This window comes from Serinus canaria, chromosome 25 (assembly GCF_022539315.1).
Source record: "Serinus canaria isolate serCan28SL12 chromosome 25, serCan2020, whole genome shotgun sequence".
Classification (NCBI taxonomy): Eukaryota; Metazoa; Chordata; class Aves; order Passeriformes; family Fringillidae; genus Serinus; species Serinus canaria.
This window is the reverse complement of record NC_066338.1, coordinates 9,910,552-9,933,209: the sequence shown is the minus strand read 5'-3', so window position 1 is coordinate 9,933,209 and position 22,658 is coordinate 9,910,552. Positions and strand designations below refer to the sequence as shown.

Sequence of the window (22,658 nt, the reverse complement as noted above, 5' to 3'; positions counted from 1 at the left end):
CTTGGAAAACTTGGCACGGGAATTCAGAACTTGACGTGCCTTGCAGCAACTTGCCTTGTCAAACACACCTCGGCTACGGCGAGGCGCTGAAAAATGCATTGTTTGCAGGCAGGAAAGTAACGGCGACAGGGAGCTCCCCCCTCCACCAAAGCCGCCGCTCTGAGTCATGGAATTAGCATTGAATGGGACGAGGTCTGCACTCAGGGCAGGATGCAACATGATTCCCGAGACCCTGGGAGCCGCTTTCCCTCAGGCAAGACAAGGATTTGCTCGCTTGAGCAAAGCGAAGATTTTGCAAGTCGCATTTTCAGGTTTAACACGTTGCATAGGCAAAAATAAATAGGGGCTTTTCCAAGGTTTCCAGCTCTGCAACTGGCCATGTGTGTCCTGTTGTTGGCTTGGGAAAGTTGGCTCTGAAGGTGGTTTTAATGATCACTGCTGACATTGTGCTTTTTTTTTTTACATTCAAGTTTGATTTATTTTTTTTCTGGATCTAAATGGTCATGGGCTTGAGGAGATGAGGTGAGTGGAAATTGTGTCATGGCAGTATTCCCTGGGATCTTACAAAAAATCATCTCCCCTCATTCCAGGGGCAACCAAGGAATTAGTTAACACGATTTTGAAAGACAGCAAGTAAATGCTTTTTCCAAAATCACATCAAAATAGATTAAATAGTACTTTCCTTAATATAGACTTATAAAATACTACTAAAAAGCTGCTCGAAATTATTGTGGTTCTATAGTACCTCCTTGTCAGGCTCAGGGTTCAAAAGCTCTATCTGAAGTGGTATTTTTATCACTTTTTCTGCCTCCCTCCACCCCCTCCTTATATTTATCCAACAGTTTCCACGTCATTGCTGGCTCTAAAAGATGTTCTGTGGAGGGGAATTCACCCACTTTCCTTCCCGGCCCCTCCTTCACTCCACTGAGATCACACAGTTGGAAAAACTTTCTAAAATAGCTTTTGCCTCTTGATGTTGCTTATGGGTGAACCCTTGTGCAGGAGTTTCAACCCACACAATGAGTCTTGGTTGTGTAAAGGCTTGAGAGCCAGGGATCCTTCTCTTGTGTCCATGAAGAGCTGGACATGAGATAGAGGAGAAGAAATCCCCTCATTCCCACTCAAAATACCTCCCCAAACACTTTCATGAACTGGATTCTGCCCACTGGCCAAGGTTGCCCACCTTGGCCAGGTGAAGTAATAGTGAAAGACAGAGAGATGAGACCCTGAGCAGCTCAACCAAAAAAAAAATTCCCAAATTCATCTACATGAGCAAAAAGGAGGAGTTTAAGCAGATGGGCTGCATCTCAGAGCTTGTTTGTGTTGATGTGTTTCTAACCACTGCTTTTTTCTCTCTGGGAACTTGAAAGAGGCTGAGCAGAGGGGTTTGGTTGGGTTGGGTTTGGTTTGGTTGGGTTTGGTCTCCTTGCAATCAGAAATCAGCAGCGCTCCCAACTCCCATCTCCTTGGAGTGCTCCCTATTCTGATAGTGAGTCATCGTGGGCGCAACTGGAGCCAATCCCTGGATGGCCTGATCCAAAATCCCTCCCGCAGCTGGGAGGCAGCTGGGCTGTAGCAAGGGGGTGCTCTCATCCCGGGAGTGGAGATGTGGGAATATCCTGCTGGAAACTCAGCGTTTTGCTGGGAAAACTTCACCCCTCGCTCCATCCAAACCCAGAGGCTCCTGGTTTCACAGCGGCAGCAACCTCAGCCATGAGACCTCTGGGCACTGAAAATAACACAGATACTGAAAATAAACAAACTCTGCTCCAAGCTCCATGGCAAATCCGTGGAGATTTGGTTTCCTATGCCTGTCCATGTGAACTGGCACAACTGTGCCAGGAGCCTGCGGACGGGGGCTAGGCACAGAACTTGCCTTTGACTCCCAAATTGCTTATGCAAAGTCACACCTGGGAACAGGAGCACAGGTTTTAATTAAAGCAGAGGGAAAGGATTAATGTGGAAGGGAATCATTACTTCCCCAGCTCTTCTAGGAAAGCCTGTTGCTGCAGACAATGGCAATTAAGTTGACTATTACAAAGGATTTGGAAGAGCAAAGCAAAGGATGGTTTAGGCACCAAAACAAGAAAAATTCTTGCAGAATCTCTTGATCCCTCACAGTTTTCCTTCTCGGTTTGTGTAACTCACATGCAGTGTCCCACTGAAGGTGCTCAGGGCTGCAGGGGAGCTGTGCTGGCTCCTCAGGTGGGACAGTTCCCTGTGGAGAGGCAAGACATGTCATGGGGGGTTCTCTGGGGGGTGAGGGCACCGCAGAGAAAGGGGAGGAGGAACAGGGCTCCTCTCTGCAGCAGCTCAGCTGCCTCAGAGCTCTGATTTGCTCTTTTTTTCAGGCAGGACTGGAAAAAAGGTGTTAAAAGCTCCAGGTTGGTTAAGGCTGGGTTGTCATGAGCTGTGTTAAATCCTCACACCCAACCTGTGCAATTTGGCGAGGTCAGAATTTGAGGTGACTCAGGGTTTATTTTTAACCTTCACTGTTTTTTTGGCCTGTCTGCAACATCTTCTGGACAGCAGACTGAGGAGTCTTGGTGGATGACAGGCAAGGATGACATGAGTCAGCAGTCAGAAGGAATGGAATTCCCAATGAAATCCTGGGATGCCATGGGAAAAGCATGGCCAGTGGGTCAGGGAGGGATCCTGCCCCTCCACTTGGCCCTGGTGGGGCCTCATCTGGAATGTTGTGTTCTTCACTGGACTCTACAGTTCCAGAAGGACAAGGAGCTCCTGGAGAGGGTCCAGTGGAAGCCACAAAGGTGATGACAGGTCTGGAGCATCTTTGATGAGGAGAAATGTCCAAATATCCATAAAAATATCTAATTTGAGAGGGTCTTTCATCCATCCATGTGGACATCTCCAAGGAGTGGAAAGAGGATGGTGACAGACTGGTCAGTGCCCAGCAACAGCACAAGGATCCCAGAATCCCTGAGGTGGGAACAGACCTCTGGAATCATCAAATCCCATCTGTGCCCGATCCCCACCTCATCACCAGCCCAGAGCACTGTGTGCCACATCCAGTCATCCCCTGGACACTTTAAGGGATGGCCAGTCTACCACCTCCCTGGGCAGGGAGGAATCATGGCCATAAACCAGAACACAAGAAATTCCACCCCAGCATGAAGAAGAACTTCCTTCCATGGAGGTGGCAAAGTCCTGGAAAAGCTTCCCAGGGAGGCATTCCAAGCCCACCTGGACGCCCTCCAGTGCCACCTGCTCCAGGTGTCTGTACCTTAGCAGGGGGTTGGACTGTATGAGCTCCAGAGGGCCCTTCCATCCCCAGCTATTCTGGGGTTCTGGGACTCTGAGTCTGGTTTTGCCCCTGGATTTAGTCTTTCACTGAGGCTCCTTTGATTTCCTGGGCAAAGGGGATGAGATGTTGCTGTGTTTTGGTGCACCTGGGTTTGAGCACGGTTTTGCTGAAGCATCTCCTTTGAACTTGCCAGGACACGCTGGCATGTCTGCTCCTGCTCCTTCCCCTGCTCCTGCTCCTTCCCCTGTTCCTGGCTCCTTCCCGAGTTCTGCCTGGAGTTATGCAGGGCCAGGATGTTGCAAGGTCAGGGCAGAGCAAAACATCTGAACCTTTGAAATTCAATAAGGGCTTTGCAATAACGTTTGGCTGAGGGTTTTTTCTTCACTTTTTCTTTGTTTTATTCTCCTTTTCAATGATTGATTGAAATATCTGCATCAGTGCTGTTGTTGTGCTCCAGCACCCATCCCCAACCCAGATCTTCCAGATAAGGCCTCCCCAAGAGCCCTGCAGACACTTGGGCTTGCTCTGGCTTTTTAAGAAAGCAAAAATTGAATCCTGAGGTTTTGCCTGGCTGCCCCAAACCCACCCTTCCATGGAAGAAAATATTTTGGATTAACCCAAATAAATTGAGAAATGAATGGTAATTAATTATCTTGTCATTATGGATAAACCTTCAGCCTCCTCTTCCTCCTCCAGTTTTCTCCAATTCTTCAATTTATTTTGGGACAGCCAATCTCAAGATTTTCATTATAATTTAATCAGAATTTCAAAGCTTTTCCCTGGAAGTAAAGAAAATATGCCTCCAGCTCATTCTGATGAAGGCTGAAAATATTTTGTATTGCTGGTTCTGGTTTAGAATAAAAAGGTAAATAAAAAGAACAAATAAATTACAATCTGGTTTTATTGGACATATTCCAAACAGAGAGAGGAAGGGAAACATGGAGTTGCATCACTATTACGGAAGTATAAAAAGCTGCAATTTTCTTTTTTAATGGTGCTTTCCAAAAATAAAAAGACACAGTGGAAGGCTAGAGGGGTAAATTCCACCAGAAAAGGGGAAAATAGATTTGGGATGCTGGGGTTCCTTTGGGATCCTGCTCTCGACTGCCTTGTTTCCCACACTCTGGGCTGGAACTGCTGCACTTCCCAGTTTCCCAAAGGTCCTTCTAGTGGCAGGAGAAGAGATGCTGGAATTCCCCCAGGAGCTGTGGACATGGCCCTTCAGGCAGTTTTCTAGTGTGATTTTTGCAGTCTCAGACTTTCCCCACCTGCTGGGACCAAGGCCACGGGGAAAAGCAGCAAGACTTGGATTGCTGGAGAATTTGGGAATTTTTGAAGACATTCCAGCAACACCTTGCATGGGACAGGACAGAAACCCCATTTAACAGCAAGCATTGATCTTGCTTTTGAAGGACTCATTGTGTCAGACATTATTTAGAATTTAAAAATCTGATAATTTAGAAAACAAGCCCTTTTTCATAGGTTCTGGATCAATCACTGGTGAATCCTCTGTCAAAAACCACCCCGGAAGTTACATGTAAGGGCCACTGTGGGCAGACTCATTTAAGAAGAGAAAGGACAGGAACAGGAGAATGATTTGGGAAAAGCTTTTTGATAAGATTGTGGCACACTGAATTCTCATCTGTGGGTGGAGGGATCTCAGGTTGCTGCTCCAACATTAATGCTCTGAATCCCTGGTCAGGCTCAAGTGCCTGAGCTGACTCAGCAGCAAAACTTGACAATATCTGGAAGAATCATATTTTTCAAAACTTGGCTGTAAATGGGGGAAAGAGGGATTTTCCATCTCCAATTCACCAGAGTGACTCAGAATGAAGAAAATATTAAGAAGGACTTTACAAGCCACTGCCTGGGATCTTAGAGTAGCCTCCAGGGGTATTTCTAGACAGCAGAAAAATAACCCAGACCTCTGATCCAGATGAGCTTCTCCTGGAGGAGAAGTGAGTTGACTCACTCCTGAAGGAGTGAGTTGGGCTCATTCCAGCAGTGAAGACAAAGCAGGGTGAGCTAAACAGACATTCCCAGCCCATCCCTGGGCTTCTGGGATGAAGAAGCCAGAGCTGAGCTAAAACTTTCCCTGCTATTTGCTCTGTTTTAGCTGATGGCTGTGGGTGGCCACAATCACAAACTGTTTGGCCTTATTAAACACAAATGGAAAAGCAAAGCAATTCCCCATTCAGAACAATCACTTAGGCCCATGTTTTCCTCTAATTCCTGTTCCAGAGACTTGGAGAGCTCTGGTTTCTGTGTGTTCCACTGCTTTTCTTGACCCAAGATCCAAATGCGTGAGAACTACAGAGTAGGAGCAGGGCAGGGGCAGCTGGAAGGGTGGAGGTGGGAGAGAATGGTAGGCAGGAGGAACAGAGGAGGGTCTGGGCTTGGCTTTACTCAGGCTCTGTGGCATTCTTCAGGCTTTGGCTTTTTATGCTCTTTTTGCTGGAGGAGGTTTTGGAGACGATTTTCACACCTGGGTTGGTGCCTTTTGCACTTCCAGAGCTGAAATTCCCTCCACTGGTGCTCAGGGTGCTGCTGCCACCCCCGGCATGGCTGTAGCTGCCAGCAGTGCCCAGACCACTTCCTCCTCCAAATCCACCTCCAAGACCACCTCCAGCCCCAAGTCCAAGTCCTCCTCCGCTTCCAAAACTGTAGCTTCCTCCTCCTCCTCCTCCTCCACCGCCAGCTCCAAGACTGAAACTGCTCCCGCCGCCTCCTCCAAGGCCAAAACCATTTCCCACACCTCCTCCAAGACCAAAGCTGCTTCCACCACCTCCTCCAAGGCCAAAACCACTTCCACCGCCTCCTCCACTCAGGCTCAGTCCACCAAATCCTCCTCCTAAGCCAGCTCCACCAGCAATGCCAGAGCTGGAGCTGATGACTGCTGCAAGGAAAAGCAACCAGAGGGTTGGACATCTGCTTGGCAGCCATGGAGTCATGGGATGGGCTGGGCTGTAAGAGGCCATAAAAATCATCCCGTCCCTGCCCTTGCCGTGGGCAGGGACTCCTTCCATTACCCCAAGTTGCTCCCCCTGCCCCGTCCAACCTGGACTTGGACACTTCCAGGGAAGGGGCAGTTACAGCTTCTCTGGAGAGTCACCCAGTTCCAGAAAGCACCATCATCAGGACCTTGACCCACAGGACTTGAACCCAACTTCCATCCCCTGTGCAAGCCCATAATGACAGTGGAGAGCTCCAAAAGTCTTATGTGGGGCAAAATTTCCCTTTCCCCACAGTTTCTCCCAGGCCTTGCTCCCAAAGCCAGACTTTGGGACCCAGAACTGTGATACTTACAGTAGCTGATGGGGTTCAGTCCCTCCCCACTGAGCCTGTTGGAGGATTAGAGAAGATTAGAGCAAAATTATGGATATGGGCAGAGGAACCAATCTCTGATGAGAAAAGTGATAGTTACTATTATCCCCACAAGGATTTTGCTCCCACCTGCTCTCCTCGCCCTCCAGCAGCTTCCTGTAGGTCGCAATCTCAATGTCCAGGGCCAGCTTGACGTTCATGAGCTCCTGGTATTCCCGGAGCTGCCGGGCCATGTCAGCCTTGGCTTTCTGCAGGGCATCTTCTAGGTCAATCATCTTTGCCTTGGCATCCTTGAGGGCCATCTCCCCGCGCTCCTCTGAGTCTCCGATGGCCGTCTGCAGGGTGGCACACTGCAAGGAATGGGGGGGCTTGGAAAGCTGCTCTTCCCTTTGAGTGAGAGTCACCCAAGGAAGAAACCCATTCTGGCTGGGATGTTCATGGAAAATGTTCCAGCTGAGCTAACATGGCTGGAGTTGAAATGCTAGGCTGGCAAGAATGACTTAATAGTTAAATTTTACAGTGTGAAGTCTCTTTCAGGAGGGAATTCAACACCTTTAACAAGGCTCAAAAAGTCCCTGATCAGCAAAGCTGAGCTGTGGTGTTGAGGGACAACAGAATGGGGCTCTGTTGGCTCCTTTTGCCATTCCTACCTGGTTCCTCGTGTTCTCTATCTCGGAGCGGATCCTCTGGATGAGCCGGTTGAGCTCTGAGATTTCACCCTTTGTGTTGCGCAGGTCATCACCATGTTTCCCGGCTGTGGCCTGCAGCTCCTCAAACTGAGGTGAGAAGGAAGATGTAACCTGAACCGTCTGAGGTGTCTGGCTGGAGGAGACATGGCTCAAACAGCCCCTCTTAGGGACAGCAGGGATTTCGTGTGGCATTATGGGTCAGCTCACCTTGGTTTGGTACCAAGCCTCGGCCTCGGCGCGGCTCCGGTTGGCGATGTCCTCGTACTGAGCTTTGACTTCGGCAATGATGCTGCTCAGGTCCAGGTCCCGGTTGTTGTCCATGGACAGGATGACAGCGGTGTCGGACACCTGGGCACTGAGCTGGGCCAGCTCCTGTGGGAAGCACATGGGAGCTGCACTAACCTCTCCCAACCCTCAGAGTGGTGGCATTCCCCAGCCAAGGACAACGACAGGACAGGAATCAGGGATTTGTCTGTACCGCCTCATAGAGGGCTCGAAGGAAGTTGAGTTCATCACTCAGGGCATCCACCTTGGCCTCCAGCTCCACCTTGTTCATGTAAGCAGCATCCACATCCTGGAAAAGAGCATCTGTGGGGACACCTGTGGCACCTGGATCCTCTTCTCAGCCAGGAAGAAGTTCCTTGGCACAGTCAAGAAACGGCCAAGCCTGGAGATGAGGCTGCCCCTTTCCCTGCTGCCTGGTAGAGAAGCTGTGCTTGGCACATCCCTCTGGAAGAGCACCAAGACAGAATCTCTTGCCCAGAAAAGTGCTGTGTGTAATTTGGAAGTGGATAAGGAGGCTCTTTGGCCTTGGTACCCGGGATTCCCAAGCATGACTGATCCCCTTTGTCTCTACATGGTCTGTTTTGCACCTCTGTGTGTGGGACAGGAGTGGTGGGACATTTTCCTTCCTTCCTACAAGCCACTCCATTTCTTTCCCGCAACAACATGATCAAATGGTGATTTAAAACCCTTCTAAAGGATGAGGATGCAACTCCATGAGATCTCCCATCCCTCAGGATATTCCCAGTCTGTGCAATCATTGGGGTTGGCTCAGCATCTGCAGCACCTCCTGTTCCACCCACCTTCTTGAGCACCACAAATTCGTTCTCTGCTGCCGTGCGCCGGTTGATTTCCTCTTCATATCTACAGGGATAAAGGGAAAGAGATGCTGGATCAGACCTTGGGAAGCAGAACAGGTGTCCAGGTAGGACTGCAAAGTGATCTGGACTGGGAGTGGCATCTCCAAATCAGCCTCCTGGGAACTGTCCAGCTCCAGTGTGTGAGATTCACCTTTCTCAAAAGGCTGAAAGGAGATTTTTGACTCAACGCAGATGGAACAAGGAAGATAAAGCTGGTTTAGAGGATTTTTCTTTGCAACAGCTATCACAAGGTGCTATGTCCTGGCTGAATCTCCATTTTTTGATGGGAAAAATGTTGATGGACTCTTTTTGGTGCTGTTGAGAAAAATGGGTCCTGCAGGGAGAGATACCACTGAGCAGGGGGTATTGGAGGTGATTAGTGATCTTCTATGTTATGCGTCGGAGCACAAACTGGAGACATTTTTTCCCCTTTCCCAGAGAAATTTCCATTATTATTTCAGTCGGGATGTTTGACTTTCAGAAATTGAAATTTTTGACAGGAATCATAGAACCACAGAATTACAGAATCATAGAACCATAGAAATACAGAATCACAGAATCCTAGAATTATAGTATTATAGAATCACAGATTCAGCTGAGTTGGAAGGGACCCGTGAGGATCCTTGAGTCCAACTCCTGGCCCTGCACAGGATACCCCACCAACCCCACCCTGTGCCTCAGAGCATTGTCCAAACGCTCCTGGAGCTCTGGTAGCCATGGGACCGTGACCATTCCCTGGGGAGCCTGAAAAGGCACTGAACAGTGCCTGACCACCCTCTGGGTGAGAACTCCTGCTGCTCAATGCTCAGCTGAACCATTTACACCCCATTTCACACTCACTTGTTTTTGAAGTCCTCCACGAGGTCCTGCATGTTCTTCAGCTCCCCATCCATGCGTCCCCGCTCATTGAGCAGGTTGGCCAGCTGCCGCCGCAGGTTGTTGATGTAGGCCTCGAACAGCGGGTCCAGGTTGCTCTTGCTGGAATTGTTTTTTTGGCCCTGCTCCTGCAGAAGGGTCCATTTGGTCTCCAGCACCTTGTTCTGCTGCTCCAGGAAGCGAACCTGAGCAGTGGGAAGCAGAAGAGGCTTAGGCAGAAGATACCTGTGAGCTGACAGCCAATATTCAACACTGGCAGTGATGCATGGCAGGAGCCAAAGGATTCCTGAACTAAGAGTTTCCAAACTGAGAATATCCTCTCGATTTTCCCGGGCTATGTTAGCCCAACCTGTAGCTGAGCAAATCCACCTTTAGTGGACAGTTCTCTTCAGAGGCAATTTGATTTTGGAAGCCATCAAACAATGGTAAGAAAATTTGGGTTCAAGTCTTTCTTCATGAGACAGTGAAGTTCTTCTTTCACACCCTCTGGGGTTTCTTTCTTTGTAAGATACATATCTTTCTTCATTAAAGCCGAGGTCTGAGTTTAATGCTAAAATTACTTAATTGCCCTTCATTTTGCTCACACATACAACATATTTATCCAATTAAAACCTGAGGAAGGATTTGAGAAGTTGAGTCAATTGAGTCAATATAAAAACGATTTTATCTTGCAGGCAATAAACAACAAAGACCAAGACATCTGTTGTGATTGCCCAGAGAGTGAGTTGGGTTGAGCTGCTAGACCTGGACCCAAAAGTGACTTATGCCATTTCAACTAATCTGTGTTGTTTTTCAGGCACAAAAGCCAGATCTAATTCCATTACTCCAATTTTCTTGTCTTATTTTCTGCCCTGTCAATGTTCAGAAGGACAGTATTGTCTGAGAGAATGAACGAAGACATGCAGGGAGGAAATGTGTGAAAAACTGGAGATCTCTAAAGTCGTATTTTGGTGCCTACTAGATCCTCGCTCCCCCTCTATCAAAGATCCACAGCACCCAACGAAGTCTCACCTTGTCAATGAAAGAAGCAAATTTGTTGTTGAGGGTCTTGATTTGCTCCTTCTCATCTTTCCGCACCTGTTGGATGTTTGGATCTATCTCCAGGTTCAGTGGTGCCAGGAGACTCTGGTTCACAGTCACTTCTTGGATTGTACCCACTCCAGATGGACCACCAGAAAATCCTGCAGGGCTCCTGCCACCACCCAGTCCTGCAGAGAATCCTCCCAGCCCCCCCAGTCCACCAAAGCCAAACCCTCCACCACCTCCGTGGCCACCACCATAGCCAAGCCCACCAGCACCTCCACCAAAGCCAAATCCACCACCTCCCCCTCCAAGCCCCATCCCAAACCCACTACCAGCTCCACTACTGCCAAGCCCACCGCCACCCCCTCCGCCACCACCTCCCAGGCCAGAGCCACCAGCAGCTCCACTTCCAAAAGCAGCTCGGAAGCTACTTCCAACCCCAATGGAAATCCTCTTGCTGCCACCAAGGTTGTAGAGGCTCCTGCTGCCAAAACCTCCCCCACCGCCAGAACTGCCTCCACCACCTCCTCCAATGAGCCTCCCAAAGCCGCCTCCTCCTCCTCCTGATCGTGCCACAGACACAGAGCTGAAGCCAGCCCTGTTGCTGCTTGGAATTATGGCCGAGGCAGCGCTGTAGGATCGGCCTCCCCCTCCTGCCCTCATGCTGAGCGCCCGGTTCATCGTGGCTGCAGGGAAGGGCCCCACACAGCCAGAGAGACTCTGAAGCTCTCAGAGGAAAGGGAATACAGGTGCCCCTTTTATCCCCCAGAGATCTGGGCTTGGCTGCATGGAAGTCCAGTGATCAATTTAGTGCCTTCATGGTTTTGACGTGACAGGAGGCAGCTGTCTCCCTGAGACTTGTTAAACCCTGATTGCACCCAAACACACCTCCTGGGGCTGGATCTGCTCAGCTGGAAGAGTTATCTAACACCCAGATTTCTGGCAGGGAGAGCTCAGCCTGGTGCAAAACCTCTGTCTCCTCGCAGAGATGTGTTAGTTTATTTTGTATTATTTTGCCTAACCCTGGAAGTGTCCAAGGCCAGGTTGAGAGGGGCTTGGAGCAACCTGGGTTAACGCAAGGTGACTCTGCCCGTTGGGGGGATGAAATGAGATGGTCTTTGAGATTCTTTCCAAACCATTCTGGGATTGCATGATTCTATAATTTCTTTATTGTGAAAGAAAATAATTTTTTAAATGTCATAAACCCAGAAATAATGTCATACATTCCCAATTCTACTTAAAAGATGCAGCCCATCAACACAGAGATCAATGGAGAGTCCTCTGGACTAACTCAAGTGAAACACAGTGAGAACAAAATGGTTAAAACTGAACACAAATAATCCATGGGGTTTCTTCACCTGAAGGCAGAAGGCAGCTTGATGTTCATGAAACCTGACATCCCTTCTGGGGCTCTAATTTATCCAGTTTGCTGTTCTTACTCCCTGGGCAGGGACCATCTCTTTGGGATGACTTGACATAGAGGTCCTGATCATAGAGGTCCTCTTTCACCTTTCCAGATGTAAATGCCACCTCAAATTTTGCGAATTTATATTCATTATTTAGCCTATGGCAAGCTCTCTAGGCTTTTCCTCTGTATATTTGCATTTCCAGAGGACAACTCCATTCCATGCAGAGGCTGTGTTGTGATTTCTCCAGCTAGCTGATGATGTGATTGATGTATTTTTATCTTCACCTAAAAACCATTTCAAAAAAAGAGGCAGATTTTCTGAAAAACTCTCTGCCCAGCTCTGTGGAACGATGTCATTTGCCCACTTTAGGAAGTAGTCCGTCCTGAGTTTCCAGCTCTCTCTAGCTCTGATTTCTTTTAAAGATCTTTGAACTTTCCATCCAAAATGCTGCCAAAAGCAGGTTTAACCAACATGAAAAATACTCCCACAAATTCTCCTTATTTTACTTCCTGAAGTCCTTGGGAAAAAAGATAAATTCAACAGGGTGTGGTGACATTTTATGGCATCTCAGATTTTGTGGAACTGCAGTGTTGAGAGTATTTTATCCCTTGCATGTCAGAGCTCAGCTGTTTATTGGCATGGGGCTGGCCCTGGTGGCTTTGCCTGAATTCTGCAGGACTGGAGCTTAAATATATTTACAGGACAGGACTCTACTTGCCTTTCAAAACACATCCCTGTGCCCCAGAGCTACAAAACCATTAAGGAGCTAAAGTCCCACTGGCATCTCTGGAAGAGCACTTAAACAGGTGCTACTGAATACAGAAGACCAAATATCTGATTATCCCTGGAGAAATGCTGCTTGGCAGGCTCAAATAGGAGAGCTGGGGCACTGAAAGAGAATTTTCCTTTGCAGTGAGAAATTATTCCAAGATGGTGCTGGTCAGCTTGTTTCTTTTTGGAAAATGTGGGTCTGAACCTGGAATGTCACTTGAAATTCATGAGCATCCATTGCCTCCATGGTTTGCATAAAATTCAAAGCCAGGGTGCGATGGGAAAATGAGATTTTGTCTTCATGGTTCCTTGACCCCAGTAAAGGCAGCTTGTCCTGAAGCTGAAGAACAGGTTCAGATCAGATGTTAGAGCTGAATGAATGTAATGGGATTAAAGGTGGGGCTGCCAAGAAGAAAGAGGGAATTGTCACTTCAGGCTCCCACACTCTTCTCCCCTCGGCTCGTTATCCACAGGGTATGTGAGCGACGCAAAGGCCACCTGAAAAACGCTCCCTTTCCCTCCTGGGGTGCTTGGTGGTGTGGAGGAGCCAAGTGTTGGGGCTCCAAACCCAGAGGCAGATGTGGCATTTTCATGTCTGTTTGGATCCACTCTGCCAGGCTCTGGGCTCAAGCTGAAAGAGGGAAAGTTGAAGTTAAATATATGGAAGAAATTCCTCCCTGTGAGGGCGAGGAGACCCTGCAATGGATTTCCCAGAGAAGCTGTGGCTGCTCCATCCCTCAAAGGGTCCAAGGCCAGGCTGAATGGAGCTTGGAGCAACCTGGGATAGTGGAAGTTATCCCTGGCCATGGCAGGGGGTGGAATGAGATGGTTTTTAAGATCCTTCTAACCCAACCATTCCATGAATTCATAGTTTTGGACTCAGACCAATTTACAAAAGGGTCTGTCCAGATTTACACTGTGTAAGATTTGACTTCCAACTGCCCCAAACCACATTCCTGGTTTTTTTCTCTCCAAAATACCCTGATCTGCATGAACATCTCCAAGCAGGCAGCAGCAAACATGGCTTTTGCAATAGTTGAGAGTCGAGGACAGGGATGATTAAAGGTTTTTTCCCAGAAATGCAAGAGCTGCCAGACCGCTTTTGCCCCCTGGGGAGCTGGCTGGTGTTTGGCGTTCAGGTATTGCTTTGCAGGGAGATGATCAACATAAATTATGAGTTGTTGGGGCACTGGAAGCTTCTTGTTTTGGGTGTTTCTACTTGGTATTTACATAGAAATGAGATGGGGCCTGAGTGGTGTTCATGGAGCAGAAAAGATGAAGACAATGTTTCCAAAAACATCTTTCACAGACTGTTTTGCTTTCTCACCGAGGGCTGACCTACTTGGCTTTCATCACCCCCCAGCCAACTGTGGCATTTATTAAAACAGAATTAGTGCTCTGCTCCCTGTTGATCACATCCAATACACCACGAGGGCAGCCTGAATGCCCCATGCTGGGAGAGCAGCAGAGGCCAGAACTCATCCCACTCTGGGTTTATCCCCATCCCACCAGCAAGGACAGAGTCTGGGATGGGGGCTGAGCTCTTCCTCCAGCCCTGGAGAGGTCGAGGGAAAGAAGCCATGAGTCAGCAGGGAAGTCTTGGAAGCAGAGTGGGACATGGGGGAATAAATTCCAGCCCCTGGTTCCTAGTGAGCCTTTCATGGGCACACGAACCTGCCCACACCCTGTGCTGCTCCAGGCTGGACGCAGGGTTTTCTCCAAGGGTGATGCAGAGCTGGCTATGGGGCAACTGGGGAGCTGTGGAAAGGGAGGAGCTGCAGGGCTGCTTTGTTTTCCTGTGATTCCAGCTGTCCATCCCACTGGGCTGAGTTGTCACCATGGCAAGATCCTCCCAGCCAAGTTATAGACGCCCATCAGGGGGGTCACTGTCCAGGGGAACTGGGTGCCCTGCAGAAGTCCAGGAGTGTTGGGACAATGCTCAAGCTTCTGGTGGGACTTTCGGGGTGTTCTGTGCAGGGCCAGGAGTGGGATTCGCTGATTCTTGTGGGTCCCTCCCACCCAGGATATTCCATGATTCTATGAACCTCACAAAGAAAAAGGAGAGGACAATGTGATTTCTCCTAAATCCCAGTTTTCAAAAATTGTGAGAGAGGGTTTTCCCTGCCTTGAAGGGATGATGGAGGGGCATGTCTAGCCACATCTCCAGACCCTGCTCTTTTTGTGAGTTCACAAATTTTAAGGAAGGTGGTGGTTGAGGAAGAAGCCCCTGGTGCTTCATTTTGGGAAGCTGCACTTTTCTCCTACTTTATTCTAAAATCACTCTTGTGAGAGGGCTTCACGGGTGTGGTGTGGGATTATTTTCTTGTTCTTCCCTAAACTGGTTCTCACTGATTTCCTTAAAGAAGGGCCTGGCTGTCTTTTTGTTCCATCTCCAGAGATCCCAGACACTGTGAGAGATCCCAAGCAAACTGCACACCCACAGGTGGCTAAATAGCCTTCTTTCCAGACTTCCTTGTGGCCACACCAATCAGTGGATGGAATAAAGGTATGCAAAGGTGCTTCAGGAAGGAGAGCAGACAAAACCTTCTTGAAGCTCCAAACTCCACCCATTTGGAGTCTCAGGTTTGAAGAAATTTCTATGATTTGCAGTATGAGGCAGGGAAATAAAGCCCAGGAAGTGCAGCATGAATTATGCATGGAGTTTATTGAAGGTACAGCTGAAAGTCTGGAGTAAGCGAAGGGTAATAACTCTGTTCACTTACACATGAAAAGCTTTAACTCCGTCTATTGCACACAGGAAAAACAACGCATGCATTTAACTACAGAAATATAAGGTGCTCGTTGGGGTGTAATTAAAATCTGCTCTACCAAACACAGTGTAGCAACCTGGACCAATTTGCATAAGCATTCCCAACCCTCTTGTAAACAGGAAAAATTGGATTTTCTGTTGTCATTAAAGACATAAATTACAGCTGTAGCTTTGTCTTGGACAATTAAATTGTGGCTTCTCTCTCTGAAGTTGGGATGACCAAATTTTTCAGCCTTTTGCAATAGCTGCATTAGAAGTCTCTGCTGGAAAGGGGTCAAGCAGGGAAAGGTAACTGAAAAACCAAGATGGTGAGTGGAGACAGGGATGATCTCTGAGATTAAAATCTCACCTGGCTGAGGAGGGCAGGGGGGAGTTTCCCCCAAGAAAGACATCAGGGAGAGGGTGGGTTTTGTCAGGCTAAGGGTTTAGGCAGAGCGATGTCCTAGCGCATGGTTGTGTGATCCCTGTGGCTGTCAGAGGGAGGGGGAATACTGTTTTATTGCAGAAATGCTGATTATTATAAAATCTGCCGTCTCGGGCCCCACCGCTCTCTACCGGGTCGTCCTGACGACGCGCACGGCTGTGCTGAACCTGTTCCCGCAGACTCCCGGGGCCCCGGGGATGAGCACGGGCCCGGGCCCGCACTGCTCCACCCCCGCGCACACCACGTTGCCCAGGTTGCCCAGGTTGCCCAGGTTGCCCATCCCGGCGGCGCACTGGACTCCGTCCACCCCGCTGAGCACCTCCCTCCCCACGCAGCTGATCGCGCTTCTGGCCCCGAATCCCGCCCCGACCTTGGGGACACAATCCACGCTCCGGGTGCTGAACCCGGCGTTGCCGAAGGACGAGACCATGCCCAGCCCCGCGCCAGCCCCTCCGCTCTTCACGGTGCATTTGCCTCCGATTCCAGACAGGGATCGGCACTCCCCGACCGTGCCCCCGCCGCTGACCACGGCTGCGGGAGAGAAACAGGCTCGGTCACGCCCAGAGCAGCCAAAACCCGGCTTAAAAGGAGTGTCACAAACTTTAAAAGCTTGTAAGGAATCAGGATGGGGTTCATTAACTCACCTACGCTCACAGGGTTGCCGGTGCATATCCTGTCAAGGAAAGAAACGTCTCAGAGATGTATTTAGGGACATATTCCTCAAATTCACAGGCAAATAGAGGCCAGCCACTGCCTCCTTAGAAACTTGACATGTCCTTCTGCTCTTTAAGGGCACCCTGCTGAGATCTGCTTGCCCACCAAAGCACTGCAGGGTTGGGTCCCTGAATCCACGGTCACGCTAATATCCCATCCTCTATTTGGATGAGAGTGTGATCCCCTCTGCACCCAGTGGGAGGTAAAAGGGACCCTGCTCCCCTCTGCAGCCCTGGGTGCAGCATTTCTTTCTCCTCCCGTTGTATTTTTGCTGATCATCCAAGCTGCCTCCAGGGCTGCTCTTACCTGCTCTCTTCTCCCTCCAGCAGCGTCCTGTACGTGGCAATCTCAATGTCCAGGGCCAACTTGACATTGAGCAGCTCCTGGTAATCCCTGAGCAGACAGGCCATCTTGTCCTTGGCCTGCTGCAGAGCTGTCTGAAGGTCAACCAGCTTCTGCCGGGCATCCTTGAGGGCACAGTCTCCTCGTTGCTCGGCATCACAGATGGCTGTCTGCAGGGCTGAGATCTGGAGACAGCCACAGGAGGACATTCCCACAAAGCTTCAAGTAAGGTAAAGCCCATCCAGTCCCGTTTCCTGCCGTGGGCAGGGACACCTTCCACTAACCCTGGCTGCTCCAAACCACATCCAACCTGGCCTTGGACACTTACAGGCACAATTCCTCTGGGCAAGAGGGCAGCCAAGGGTGATATTAAGGGGTATCTCCACAGCGTTGCTCATATATTCCTCAGACAGGAAATGCCAGAGAGCCAAGATTTAGGTTGGATTTGTAGTGGCCAAGCTATTTGGGATGAAGGGAATGGGATCTGTGGGCTGCAACCTGGTGGGAGCCCACAGCAAATACTTATTCTGGTGCCACCAAACCTGTGAACTTCTTATTGGCAAAGTGAGAAATAAATCTGCTTTTTTGTGTGCTTGAGTAGCAGATGAGAAGTTAAAATAGACCTAATCTGGGGAAGGGAGTTCTTTGCAGCTCCACAGGGTGGGAGCTGGTAGGACAATGCCCTTTGATGGAGGAGCTGCACTCCAAGTGGATCCATCCCTTGGTCCTACCTGTTTCTTCACATTGTCCGACTCACACTGCAGCTTCTGGATCATCCTGTTGAGCTCAGCAATCTCACTCTGGTTGTTCCTCAGGTCATCACAGAACTTGCCCCGGCTGCTGTGGAGTTCCTCCAGCTATTACATGGGAAGGGGATGATGTCAATGCACCCAAATTGCCCTTCCCAGGACACCCACCCTCCCAGGAAGTTGGAAATCTCTGCAGCTGCACCGGGGTCAGTGTCCCCAGGGCACCACCCACATATGGCCTCAGCCTGGATAAGGGGAAAATCTCAGGGGAGTCCTGGACTTGCTGATCTTGGAGGTCTTTTCCAGCCTTGGGGTTCTATGGTTTGCCCTTTGGGAAGTAATGATGCTCCTCAGAGTGCACAAAGGGGACATCTCTGAACACTCTGATCTGATCTGCTCTGCTCATACTGAAATGTCTCAAACCACACTTTAAAGGTTGGTTTGTGTTTGGGGTTTTTTTTGGTACAACTTTCTTAAGCAAACTGAAGCTAATACACAGTGTGAGGAGGGTTAAAGTTGCATCATGGAGGATGGGAATGGTCTCAGAAATGGTCTGTCACAGAAACTCATGGAATACTCACCCTGGTTTGGTAGAAAGCCTCCACCTCGGCCTTGCTCTTCTGGGCAATCTCCTCGTAGCAGCACTCCACACTTTTGATGATGCCCTCCATGTCCAGGTCCCGGCTGTTGTCCATTTGCACGATGACAGAGGTGTCACACAGCTGACAGTCCAGCTGAGCCCTCTCCTGCAGGACCAGAGCATCACTTCCATTTCCTCAACCAGCCCCAGCCAGGCCAGCAGCAACCCCAGCAAGGGGGGTCTGGTTGGAGGAGGTTCTCCCCTGAACTCCAGACATGGGGATTTCCAGTTGGGCAACTCGTGTCCAGCAAGACCAGGCAGCTAGGACCTCTTGGTGGCACAACATGGGATGGCTGTGTACAGTTCCCTAAGGGAGGGTGGGGAGTCCTGGTGAAACAAGCCACTTCTGCATTCCTGGCTGTGTAATCCAATCCCTGGATTGGAAATCCTCACGTTCTTTGAGCCCAAAGAGCCCTGCTGAGGTTTTGCTCAAAAAGGTGTGTATGCAAAGTGTCCCCTGTGTGTTTTGTTAAAAACTTGTGGAATTTTAAACAGCAGTGTTATTTTCATAAAAATATTTTTACTACTGTAAAAAAAAAAAATTTCTAGAAACATTTAGCCAGACCAGGGATGGTTTTAGAATTTGAGAGGTTTTCAGGCAAAAGATCTGTCCCCTTGTGGGCAGCAATGTAGCAACCAAGACACTCTTTGCCTTCCCAAAGTAGGTGTGACAGCATTGTTATCAAATACATCTAAAAGACACACAGTTTTGGGCTGCAATTCCAGGATTTTCAGAAAAGACACGTTTCCATGCATTCTTGCTGTAAGACTTGGTTGGGGAGGGCAGGAGATGATGCCTCAGCCCAGGGAGCAGACTGGGCTAGGAGCTCTTACCTCAGCATAGATGCACTTCAGGAACTCCAGCTGCTGTCTCAGGAGACCCACCCTCACCTCCAGCTCCTCCTTGGTCAGGTAGAGACAGTCCACATCCTGGAGAGATACCAGGAATTTCGTGAAAAGAGGTAAAGGAACGACTGTGGCAAATCTCAGGTTTTCTTTAGAATAAGAGAAAACACCACTACTTCCAGCCCTTAGCACTATGTGGGTTTGGGCTTCATGTGCTGAAACCCCAGGGAGGGCCTCCAGATTCATTGGGTTGCCTCAATTTTGGAGCATCACGCTGTGCCATGGTGCCAGGACCCCCCACTTCTCCCACTGACCCCATGTCCAGGGTTTGCCCACCTTTATCTGGCCCTGGCTCACCTTCTTGAGCACCACAAACTCGTTCTCTGCTGCCGTGCGCTTGTTGATCTCATCTTCATACCTGCAGGAAAGCAGAGCAGGGGGATGCTGAGCCCTGGGGGTCCCATCTCCATCACCCAACAGTTCCAGTGCAGACTGTGGGAAATGAGATCTCACTTTGCACCTCATTTTTTATCATTATTTTTGGTTCATTGCTGTTTCTTACCCCCTCTCTGGGTTCTACTCAGCAGTTTTAGCCATGCCAGTGGTTTGGGTGGCTGGAGTCAGAGGACAGAAAATCCAGCTAAACCACCAGAAATGAAAAGCTGGAGGCTTGGGTTGCTGCTTCCAGCCCTTCTGCTTTGTGAGATGTTTTTCCAGAGCATCCAGGACTGTGCTCAGAGTGTTTATGGGGAGACTGGCCAAATGCCCCAGGGGAAGTTCAGGAGCTTGAGCAACCCGTGAAACTCCAGGGTGCAGTGGGGAGCACAGTCAGGGCATAATGAATCAGTAATTGGAACCTGCGAGAACTTTCACAAGATGCTGATTCTGTGAGTTGGACCTGTCAGTGGTGGCTCAGCAAGAAAAAAACACCTGAGATGGTGAACTCTGGGGAAGGTTGGTCCTGTGACCTGGTTTGTGGCTTAGCAAAGCACATGGGGAGATATAAAGGAGTATCTACAGCTTGGATTTAAAAAAAAAAATTCCCACATTCCCTCTGGGAAGAGAGAATGAATCCCAGCATGATGTGGGTAAAGAGTGGGGTGGAGAAAATTGGCTGAGGGTTTTGTTTGTTTTGTGGGAATGGATGGCACTGGGAAAAACAGAGGAACAGGTGGTGGGGGAGATTTGGTACAGCAAACCACCAGGGGTGTGCACGAGGCAGAGGAAGAGTGGTTTCCAATCCTGCTCCCTAAGGAAACTGGGCTTGAAAACGGCTCCCAGTCCATCTCCTGTGCAGCACTGGATGCCCAGTGCAGGAAATTTGCCCAGTACTGCAGTGCCTTGCCCCGTGCCCCAGTTTGTTGATCCATCCAGTGCAATTCCCTTAGATTCACACTCAGGGACACCACCCAGGCCAGCAACATCCGCATCTGCAGCTTCCCTGTGTGTGACTTACTTGCACTTGAACTCCTGAACCAGGTCCCGCAGGCACCGCTCCTCATTCTCCAGCCGCTCACGCTCCCCCATCACACACTCCAGCTGCTTCCTCAGGTTGCAGATGAAGTTCTCAAACACAGGCTCCAAGTTTCTCCGGGATGCTGGGAGCACATACTGCTGCAGCAGCTCCCATTTGGTGGTCAGCACCTTGTTCTGCTGCTCCAGCAGCCGCACCTGGCCAAGGAAGAGATGGGAGGGTCAGGCTCTCCTGTCCCAGGGTTTCTGTGCTCCCCAAAGGGAAAAGTGAAAATCAAATCTGAATTGCAAATGGTCAGGTGCTGCTGTCTCAGAGGGTTGAGTGGGACCAGCATCTTCTCTGAGCTAAACTGCTCCCACCCAGGACTCGAATCTCAGGCTGAGCAACATCAGTGCCTTCACTCTGTGTGGAGGGCAAGCCTGGGTTCAGCCAACGCTTGCTCAGCCAGACACCTCCACTCCTCCCCCAGAACTGGATCCTCGGCCTCCCGATGGGCCCAGGGCAGTAACAAGTCTTTCTCAGCACTAAAAGCTCCATCCAGGACCTCATTTGGATGTATCTGATTTAAACTCCAATCCTGGGTACTTATCCTGCCTTTCCACTTCTAGATTAAAGGGCTCTCTAGGAGCTTGATGGGTCATGAATAAGTCATTTTACAAATGGGAAGAAGCAGGAGTTGCTGCTCTTGGGTGGATTCAGTTTTTCCGGTTGCAGAACAACTCTCCAGGAAAATCAAGATCAGATCACACAGACCAGATTTTCTTTGCTGTTTGAAATTTTTTTTCCCATAACAGCTCTCTAAACAGTCATGAAAACCCTTAAAAGTAGCCAAGAAAACAATGATAAATTACATCTTTTTAAGAAATCACCAAATTGTTTTGTTCACAGAGTGGAAGGACAGAGGAATTGAAATAGTTCCTCCCATTTTAGTTAAATTCATCATTTCACATCATCTTCCTGAAACACAAACTATTTTAAGAACGCAGAAGTCCTTTGGAGCTTATAGATTAGTGAGAACAACATCAGATTATACACTTGAAATAAAATTTTCTATCCTTCAGTGCTTCATCTCATCACTTACAGGTTTGGATTTACTATATCTCTGGAGTGGTCCTGACCCCTTTAGCAGGTTGATGACCATCCAAAGGTACAACACTGGTGGTGCTGCCTTGGTGAAAGGATAAAACCCAGAGGGTGTCCAGGCCAGGACCACCATGGCTCATAACAAACGTTAAATACCAGGGCACCAGGGGAAATAGCTCCCTATGTTGTCTCTGGGGACATGCACCCTTCAGAGCCGAGGGACACGGAGCAGGGAAAGCGGGGTCTCACCTTGTCAATGAAACAGGCGAACTGGTTGTTGAGGTTCTTGATCTGCTCCTTCTCGTGGGTACGCACTTGGCACTCCTCGGGGTCCACGCCCACGCACAGGGGCTTGAGGAGCTCTGGGTGGATGCTGACACCACGAATCCCCTCGGACCTCCCTCCGCCGAGGCCAATGCTGATGCCACTGCCGTAGCCCCCCATGGCCACGCCATCCCCCAGGCCTCTGTAGCTGCCCAGGCCCCCGAAGCTTGCACAGTTCCCAAAGCCCACGACGGTGCCAAAGCGGCCCCCGCCGTACGCGACACCACAGCGCCCGACACCCGCACCGCCGTAGACGCCGCTGCGGCAGCTGCCACCGAAGGAAATCCTCTGCCCTCTGCCCAGGTCACAGACGCTGCGGCTGCTGAAGCCACCGATCCCACACCTCCGTCCCACGGGCTGGCAGACGGAGGCTGAGCTGCTGTTGGCCCTGCCCAGGCCGCAGACGGCGGATGCCGAGGAAAAGCCTCGTCTTCCCAGGATGGAGCCAGAGGTGTAGCACTGTCGGCTCATGGTTGCTGTGGTGGGTGGGCAGTGACGGTGATGCAGAGGAGCAAGAGAGGAGCAGGGGCTGGAAGAAGGAGATCTCCTTTAGCTCCTCTGAGGCAGGGCCCTTCTCCTTATATACATTTCAGGAGGTGCCTCAGATGCAAAAATTTAATTTATCCACTGGGTTTGGTCTGCCTGGCAGCAAGGAATGGCTTCCAACATTTTAAACCCACAGCAAACACTTCTATCTCATATGAAATAATGTGGAAATTAAAATAAACTGCTTTGCTTGCAAGCTTCAGTTTCAGGACTTATATTTTACTTAATTAATCTGCTTCCTTATTGT

At 49.6% G+C, this 22,658-nt stretch overlaps 2 protein-coding genes across 2 annotated transcripts; both read right to left on the bottom strand.

Moving 5' to 3' along the window:
* Nucleotides 1–4,163: 4,163 nt before the first annotated feature.
* Nucleotides 4,164–11,123, bottom strand: LOC103823906 (keratin, type II cytoskeletal cochleal-like). Its single transcript, XM_030230432.2, is given in 9 exon segments — nt 4,164–6,161; nt 6,572–6,606; nt 6,719–6,939; nt 7,240–7,365; nt 7,486–7,650; nt 7,757–7,852; nt 8,364–8,424; nt 9,261–9,481; nt 10,308–11,123. Coding segments are annotated over 9 exon segments (2,220 nt in total). The 5' UTR covers nt 11,109–11,123; the 3' UTR covers nt 4,164–5,667.
* A 4,022-nt stretch (nt 11,124–15,145) lies between these two features.
* LOC103823905 (keratin, type II cytoskeletal 4-like) lies at nt 15,146–22,441 on the bottom strand. Its single transcript, XM_009099077.3, has 9 exons — nt 21,791–22,441; nt 20,441–20,655; nt 19,342–19,402; nt 18,973–19,068; nt 18,080–18,244; nt 17,481–17,606; nt 16,714–16,934; nt 16,338–16,366; nt 15,146–16,224 (listed from the first exon to the last, which is right to left on the bottom strand). Exons 1-9 carry the CDS (start codon nt 22,334–22,336, stop codon nt 15,821–15,823), a joined length of 1,863 nt encoding a protein of 620 aa, XP_009097325.2. The 5' UTR covers nt 22,337–22,441; the 3' UTR covers nt 15,146–15,820.
* Nucleotides 22,442–22,658: the final 217 nt, after the last annotated feature.

Bases quoted from the DNA above. Each gene is read 5' to 3' on its own strand.
- LOC103823905 (XM_009099077.3), bottom strand. From the start codon at position 22,336: ATGAGCCGACAGTGCTACACCTCTGGCTCCATCCTGGGAAGACGAGGC. The intron at 17,607-18,079 runs GTGAGTATTCCA...CCCATGTAATAG, and splicing joins AGGCTTTCTACCAAACCAGG to CTGGAGGAACTCCACAGCAG. The intron at 16,935-17,480 runs GTAGGACCAAGG...GGCTGTCTCCAG, and splicing joins CGGACAATGTGAAGAAACAG to ATCTCAGCCCTGCAGACAGC.